The sequence below is a fragment of the Acomys russatus genome, chromosome 31 (genome assembly GCF_903995435.1).
Source record: "Acomys russatus chromosome 31, mAcoRus1.1, whole genome shotgun sequence".
Taxonomy (NCBI): Eukaryota; Metazoa; Chordata; class Mammalia; order Rodentia; family Muridae; genus Acomys; species Acomys russatus.
The window spans coordinates 6,403,045-6,411,505 of NC_067167.1; the positions used below are offsets into that span (position 1 = coordinate 6,403,045).

At 35.4% G+C, this 8,461-nt stretch overlaps 1 protein-coding gene across 1 annotated transcript; it reads left to right on the forward strand.

Annotated features, from left to right (window-relative positions):
* Positions 1-6,665: 6,665 nt before the first annotated feature.
* Positions 6,666-7,586, forward strand: LOC127212670 (vomeronasal type-2 receptor 116-like). The gene has a single exon (XM_051172754.1). It carries the CDS (start codon positions 6,666-6,668, stop codon positions 7,584-7,586), a length of 921 nt encoding a protein of 306 aa, XP_051028711.1.
* Positions 7,587-8,461: the final 875 nt, after the last annotated feature.

Below are 8,461 nucleotides of genomic sequence, written 5' to 3' on the forward strand. Positions count from 1 at the left end.
CAAATCTTTATGTTCATCAAAGGGTCCACACTGGTGAGAAGCCTTACAGATGGAAAGAAGGTGGCAAATCGTTTACCCATCATTCAAGTCTTCAATGTCACACCAGAATCCACACTAGTGACAAATCTTATAGATGTGAAGAATGTGGCAAATGCTTTACCTGTCTGTCAATACTTCAAGTTCACACCAGAATCCATACTGGTGAGAAGCCTTACAGATGCAAGGAATGTGACAAGTCTTTTAAGCATGTCTCAAATCTTTATGCTCATCAAAAGGTCCATACTGGTGAGAAGCCTTACAGATGCCATGAATGTGACAAATGCTTTAGCTGGCCTTCAAGTTTTCAATGTCACACCAGAATCCATACTAGTGACAAACCTTATAGATGTGAAGAATGTGGCAAATCCTTTACCCGTCTGTCAAATCTTCAAGTTCACACCAGAATCCATACTGGTGAGAAGCCTTACAGATGCAAAGAATGTGGCAAATGCTTTACCCTGGTCTCAACTCTTCACTCTCATCACAGAATCCATACAGGTGAGAAGCCTTACAGATGCAAAGAATGTGGCAAATGCTTTACCCAATTCTCAACTCTTCACTCTCATCACAGAATCCATACAGGTGAGAAGCCTTACGGATGCAAAGAATGTGGCAAATGCTTTAGCCAAGTCTCAACTCTTCACTCTCATCAAAGAATCCATACTGGTGAAAAATCTTACACATGTCAAGAATGTCAGAAATCCTTTGCAACAGGTTCATCTCTTAAAAAACATCAGAAAATTCATGTAAATGGTAAACTTCATAAAATCCCCTAGTATTTCACACAGTAATTTACAGTACTAGTTTTCAAAGGATCATGTTTTTACAAAGATTCCATGCCTTCAATCAATTCTCAAGGTGTAGCCAATACTAGGGAAGTGTGCCCAGGACAATTTACACTTGCTCTGCATTTATAAATATTCTACTGTGTCTCCTGTAAAGACATGGACTTTATAGTCATCAAAGATTTGTAGGAAATTGTGCTATTTATGCTATGATGTTAGAGACACAATTATTCAATTATTAAATATTACTAGTAAGAAAATGTTTTCATCATAAATGCCTTATACAATATCATTTCCTGCCCGAATACCAAGAAACCGCATAAAAATCCCAGACTATGTCAAAATTAATCCGGAGTTTTATATATAATAAAGTATGAGGGTGTTTTTATTTGTATAATATGATTATATTCTATGTAAAGATTATTGCCATGCTAATGTTTTTGATTGCATACAATTTACAGCTTTTTGATTTTCATGTATGTCCACCCAATAAAAAAGTTACATATTTCCATCAATGTTTAGTCATTTATTTAATTTCTTGATGAGAGCCTATTGTTAACTGCCAGGGAATCATTACTATCTGCTCTTCCATGGACAGCAAAGTCCATTGACTATATATCATGAAATAGCAGAAAAGTACTTAGAAATTTGTATCACCGAAGTTCAAGCCTGTGTGAGACAGATGGTCAGAAACAATTGGCATGCCAAACTGGCTGAGGAAAATCTTACAAGAAAAAGAATCTTACGCAAGTAACTATAGGCCCTGAGGAAAGCATGGAGTGAGAGAAGTGGTGTTCCTTAGAGAGGAGCAGACCAATTTGTTGCCCAGTACAAAATGATCTGCCATAGATAATAATACGTAAGTTACATGTATATATACATATATACCCACATGTACATCTATGTGTGTATATGTATATATATATGTGTGTGTGTATATGTAATTTATGAACTGATATATTTAGGAATATATGTATGCATACACAGATGCACACACACATTTATGCTGCAATCGAATTGAGAGCAGAAAGAGGCCATAAACTTGAGAAAGAATTTGGTGCTGTACACAGCAGGCTTTGTGGGAAGGAGTGTAGAAGGTAGAAATGTAATTTGTAGAAAGCACAATGAAACCAGGAATGTTAAACATGCAGATTTGCCAATTCATGGAGAAAGATGTACAAGCTGTTTCCTGCCCTGATGCTGTTCGTGGAGGCGGAAAATAGCCGTTATTTGGTATCCTTGTATTATTTGTGAGTGCCAGGCCATACCAACCTTCCACAAAGAAGAGCAGAGCTTCTCATAGTTGAGGTGACGTTTCGTACTATTTGAATGCCCAGGGGATCTCGAAAGATTCCACAACAAGGACTGGAGTTGGCTAAGAGCTCATATGATGCCCCCATGTTATCTGCAGGATGTAGGCCACATCAGATCCTTGGTCATGAAGACAGCACATGTATCTTACCTATGGTATGTGTTTTCAAAGGAGATGCGACATGAACTTTGAGAAGAGGTTTGGTGTAACACTACTTCCTTGTGCGCATCTTATTTTGTTCCACCAGGAAACTCTTTTCCAAATTTCAGTCTACTTAAATATCCCTAAAGTAAATTACCTAGTATCAGAATCTAGAAGTTAGAACCAATATGAGCTCCTGAGTCATATTGTTAGGGATTTCTTTCTTACGTCATGTGGGTCCTTATTCTCACTGCTGTGATTTTTGCCAAATCCCTTATACCAATTACTTTATGTTTTCAACAATAACATTGAAAAAAGACAGAGTAGAATAATAACTAGGGAAATTCTCATCATTTGAAATCTTTACCAACTTCTCTCTAGGACAAAAATGTCCACTGTGTTTGGCATTAATGAAAATTTTGAAAAGTCATGATTGTTTTTTTTTTTTTTTTTTTTTTTTTTTTTAACCATAGTCCCTAGTTCAGATACTAAGGAATATTTCTTGTTCATCTTTGGCACATAATGCTTTCTTTGACCATCATGACTCATATTCTTTCTTTAGCACTGTAATATGTGTTTGCAACAGGCGTTAAATTTAACACATATTCAATTATTCAGAGGCTGGAAAGGTTGTTTAGTGCTGGGAAGCACTTGCTGTTCTTTCAGAGAATCAGTGTTCAGTTTCAAGCTATGGCATGATAATAACCACCTGTAAATTCAGTTCCTCGTTTTCTGATACCAGATTATGGTCTCTGCAGTGAGTGCATATAGGTGTTTGTACATACATGCAGGCAGATTTATACATAATAAAGCATGGAGCTTAAACTGTTTTAACACACAGAATTAAATTGTGTTTTACGAATTAAGATGAACATCTCTGATATAAATGTTCATGTGAACGCAGCATTATTGGCTCCCATAATTTGTCTATAGAAAGGGAAGAATGGCTAATGGTGCCTCTGATCATAGATCATTTGTTTATGTCCTAGATGGATTGCCTAGATTTATTTGTTTGCAGGACACTTGTTGCTTATGAGATACGACCTCACAATGTAGCACTGGCTGGAGAGGAAGTTGTTACGTAGCTGATGATAGCTTCAAAACTCACATAAATCTGCCTGACTTAGCCTGTCCAGTGCTGGAATTACATGTGCACATTACCATGACCAAGTACCCTAGTTCTGATTAAAAGTCTTCTAAAAAGCATACACAGAACACATGGTATCAAATTTTTATTTTTACTTTAAAGTCAAAAGATAGATCAGCTCTGATGTGCGGTGAACCAATGAAGAAAATGTAAATGCAGACACACAGTGGTCTCAACATAAATAGCTGATAGTTATTTACCATGTATAAAATGTTCAGTGGCTGACTAGCAAGACCAAAAACCAGTTAAGTTTATGCTTTATGAGATACTTTATGTTAAAAATACAAGGCAGTAAGGAATAGAGGAAGGTACCTGATGTTACTCTCTGGTCTTGTATACATGCTTTTGGACACACACACACACACACACACACACACACACACACGCACGCACGCACGCACGCATGCACGCACACACACACACGACATCATCATCATCATCATAATTTTATCATGATGGTTAGTTATCTGTTTTAAGTTGCACCTTTATGGAGATATTAAAAAGTAAAAACCATCCTCCACAGAACCTTTCTGCTCTAATGTATGGGGACATTTAATCATAAGATTATGCATTTTTTAGGTCAATGCGTTTCTGAAGAATGTAAAATTTATTAATCCTGTAGGAGACCCAGTGAATATCAATCAAAAAGAAACATTAGGCGCAATGTATGACATTCTCAACGTTTTGAATTTTCCAGAAGGTCATGCACTAAATGCACAAGATCAACAACTGTTCTTATATGAAGATGTGATAGAGTGGGCCCCAGGAAGTAGACAGGTTAGTTGATTCCAATTTTAATTTTATTCCAACTGCTGATTGGTGCCTTTTTTATTTGCCTAATTGACATATGGATTTACTTACTATCCTTTTTTTTCCTTTTTTTTGAGGACTATAGTTTTCATGAATCAATATTCATTTGTGTATATGATGTTATTTAGTAGAGTAAACATGCTGGTGACATTTCATTTTATCTAAAGTATACCGAAAATAAGTTTATTGATAGGTCAGTATGTTGGAAGAGATTAGATTTGAAAGGAAAATGAATTTCTATTATCAACACATACATTATTTCCTTGGATTTCCATTTCTATATGCAGTCTGCCTTGTGATTTTGGTTTCGAGAAATTTCATGAGGAAGGAAAAGAAGACTGTTGTTTTTATTTGCTCCAGATGTCCTGCCAATGAGATTTCCAACATCACATGTCATTGTATTCCTTCAAGATAATTCTTCAGACTGATTATCTTGTTCCACATGCAGTATAAAAATGAATAACCATTGAATGAAACTTTAGAGATAAAATTTCATCTCATTCTAATGACAATTTATATGATAAATAGTATTGTCCCTAGATAAAACACTCACACTCCTCTTCCATCCACATTTGATAACTATTACTAGACTCATGAAAAAGTGTATTTTTCTTATAAGAAAAGGCTTGATAGCTAAGTATTAAGGCAAGTTATTGCTTTTCTCAGAAATTTCACACACTGTTACATTATTACTTGTTATTGTTTCCACCAACATGTAGATCAGACTGGAAACACAAGTCTTTCACAGCCCTATCATACTTGTTGCCAAAGAGATTACTAAAAATGATCAGGTGCTCAAAGATTTTATGTTCTGTTAAAAATATGCGTTCGTTTGGAGTTTAAACATCCTGTCAAGCATCTAAGCCACAGATTTGCTATATTTTCTGTTGCCATCTTGTTCATATGTCACTAATGAAGATAACACATGGAAAGAAGATTTGGGATTACATCATAAAAGTTAAGTGAATATAGGCAAGTAAGCTATCGCATGATATGTATAAAACTGTGTTTACAAGAGAGGGCCATTTTTCAGGTTGACGTTATTAAGTTTTTTATAGAACCATCACAACTAATTTGCTTTTAGAAAATAAAATTAACTATGACCAAAACAACATTAAAAAAATTAATGTGGTTAGAGGCAAAGAAATTGAATATAAATGTAGAAATGTTGTGTGGAAAAAGATGGTCATCATTAATGAGTTTTCGTGAAGTGGCTAGTGTATACTGTCAGAAGAAAAAGAGCTAAGAATAGTACAGTATAGGAAAGATGTCATAAAATTATTATGAGGCTGACACTATTCCCTAAATTTATAATTAATGTTAATTAATTACTTATGAACTAATTGTTGGCTAAATTATATATAATATTTTTATTATATTTGCTTTGAATAGTGTATATAAACACTAAAGTAGAAAATGTGGTATTTGCAAAATGTAAAATTGTGACATACATGAAATTAATTTATATTCCCACAATTTTTGTTAGTATTATTGAGAATAAAAGAGAACACTATGTTTAAAAATATATTTTTTAGTGGAAAGCATCATTATTAGAAAGATATCACTCCTCAATTTTATGTAATAGCTATGAATTGCAATAAAAATTACAACTCAAACCACAGCAGAATATAAAACTATGGGGTCTGAAGGATTACTCCCATTTCTCTCATCTTCTGCAATTTATTTGTCTATTTGCTAGCATTTAGAAAATTATTTTTTCATGCTGTTTTCTCCCAGTAAGTTCTTGTCTCTTATATATGTTAACACATATCAAAGTTGATAGCTGTAGAATTTAAATATATGTAAATTCTATGCATCTTTAAAATGAATATGTGCAAACAGAAACCCAAATTGGCATGCTCATAAGGTAATATTTTGTAAAACAATAATTTCTCAGGACCTCAACCTTGATTATTAGAATCATTGTCCATTATGAATAAAATTTAGAGGGTCATATTAGCATGTCCTTGTGACCATGTGACCACAGACACATCGGTTATTAACTCAGAAAGATTTTTCCCAATGTAAGTCCAAGTTCCTCTGAGATCCCATCTGGCACAGTCTCATAAACATTATGTGTAAAATTTAGATAATTAAAAATGACCGAGTATAAGCTATGTTCTTATAAAAATACCAAATATACTAAGACACAATATAATGTTGCTTCATCTCAAGACAGCAAAAAAACCCTCATGAAAATGTAAGGTAAGCAATAGTTTTGTTTTTTTATTACAAATACTAAAGATTTTTTCTATCTGAGAAGCACAAAAGACGGTATGATGCTGCTTTAGAGTTATATATGTAAGTGGGTATTTATGGCGACAAAGAAGGCAAATTGTGCTAAGCTTCTTCAGAATACTTGGTTGGGGTATCCTCTGAAGAAGAGACAATGCAGAGCCAAGCTGATAACTCCTTGCTTTTGTCAATAGACATGGAGCAGTGTGTGAAGTGTCCAGAGGATTGGTATGCCAACGCAGAGCAAACCTACTGCCTGCCAAAAGCTGTGACGTTTCTGGCTTATGAAGAACCCTTGGGGATGGCTCTTGTCTGCATGGCCCTGTGTTTCTCTGCACTCACAGCTCTTGTTCTTGGGGTCGTTGTGAAGCACAGAGATACCCCCATTGTGAAGGCTAACAACTGTACCCTCAGCTACATTCTGTTAATATCACTCACATTTTGCTTTCTCTGCTCCTTGCTCTCCACTGGAAATCCCAACACTACAACATGCATCCTACAGCAGATTACGTTTGGAACTCTGTTCAGTGTGGCATTGTCCACAGTGTTGGCCAAAATGATTACTGTCCTTCTGGCCTTCAGGATCACTGTCCCAGAAAGAAGAATGCGGGGACTGCTAGTATCCAGGGTACCCAAATACATTATTCCCATTTGTACCCTTGTCCAAATTATTCTCTGTGGAATCTGGCTAAAGACATCACCTCCCTTTGTGGACATTGATGTACACTCTGAACATGGGTACATTACCATCACGTGCAGCAAAGGCTCAGTCACAGCATTCTATTGTCTTCTTGGATACCGAGAATCTCTGGCCCTAAGGAGCTTCCTAGTGGTTTTCTTGGCCAGGAATCTGCCTGACAGGTTCAATGAAGCCGAGTTCCTGACATTCAGCATGCTGGTGTTCTGCAGTGTCTGGGTCACCTTCCTTCCTGTCTACCACAGTACCAAGGGAAAAGTCATGGTAGCCGTTGAAGTGTTTTCTATTCTGTCCTCCAGTGTGGGACTGCTAGGGTGTATCATTATCCCCAAATGCTACATTATTTTATTAAGACCAGACAGAAACTCAATTCAAAAGTTCAGAGACAGAACATACACCGAACCAGTTAATATTTCTTAAAATTTAAATCATGTGTGAAGTTACTTTATTGCTTGAAGGAAACCTATCAATATTATAAGCTTCAAGAGTTGGTTTTAGCATGGTATTTATTGGCGTCCATACAAGTTAATCCTGCTTTTAAAAATTATATTCGTTTTAAAGTAATTTTATTATTCTTATTTCTAATTATGTGTTGTGTAAGTATGTTAGAATATAAAAATGAAAAGGTTGATTGTATTTGCCTGCTGGGGTTTCCCAGAGGTATTTTCCTGGAGATGAAATTACGGGAATCTTCAATCTACCACTGCTGAACATGGCTACATAAAGCCAAATTCATATTTTTTGGACGATCAAGAAGCCTTCTTAACTACAAAGACATTTCACCAGCCCTTTATTAATATTTCTATAGCAATACGAAGATTATCCTGCTCTATATTTTAATATTAATCTACGATTCTTTATTAAATTACTAATTTCTGTGTGTGGAGAATTGTTAAATATAGACAAGTATATTTTCCCTCTAAAACAAATATAGTAAAAGTAAATCTGAAATATTTCTTTGAGAAATTAAAAGAATAATTCATTGTTAAAAGAAAATAGGCTTGAGATTTCTGAGAAAAGACGTTACTTTCTATTATCTTCAAACTTGTTGTATCTCAGTTAAAGAACTCCGAAGTCTCACCTGGTTGCAGGAGTTGGCTGGTTCAGGCATCATATCCACAATTGCTAGGCATCTTATCTACGGTCACTCTCATAAATTTCTTGGAGCTTCCATTGCATTAGGTTTCAACCTTTTCTATGGGATGTCCCCATACATTTATTTTACTCAGTTCTTTCTCCACCCATCTTGATATACCTCATATTTTATTTCCCCAGGCATACCCCTTCTCCCATTT

Excerpts from the sequence above, each read along its gene's own strand:
- LOC127212670 (XM_051172754.1), top strand. The coding sequence starts at position 6,666 with ATGGAGCAGTGTGTGAAGTGTCCAGAGGATTGGTATGCCAACGCAGAG.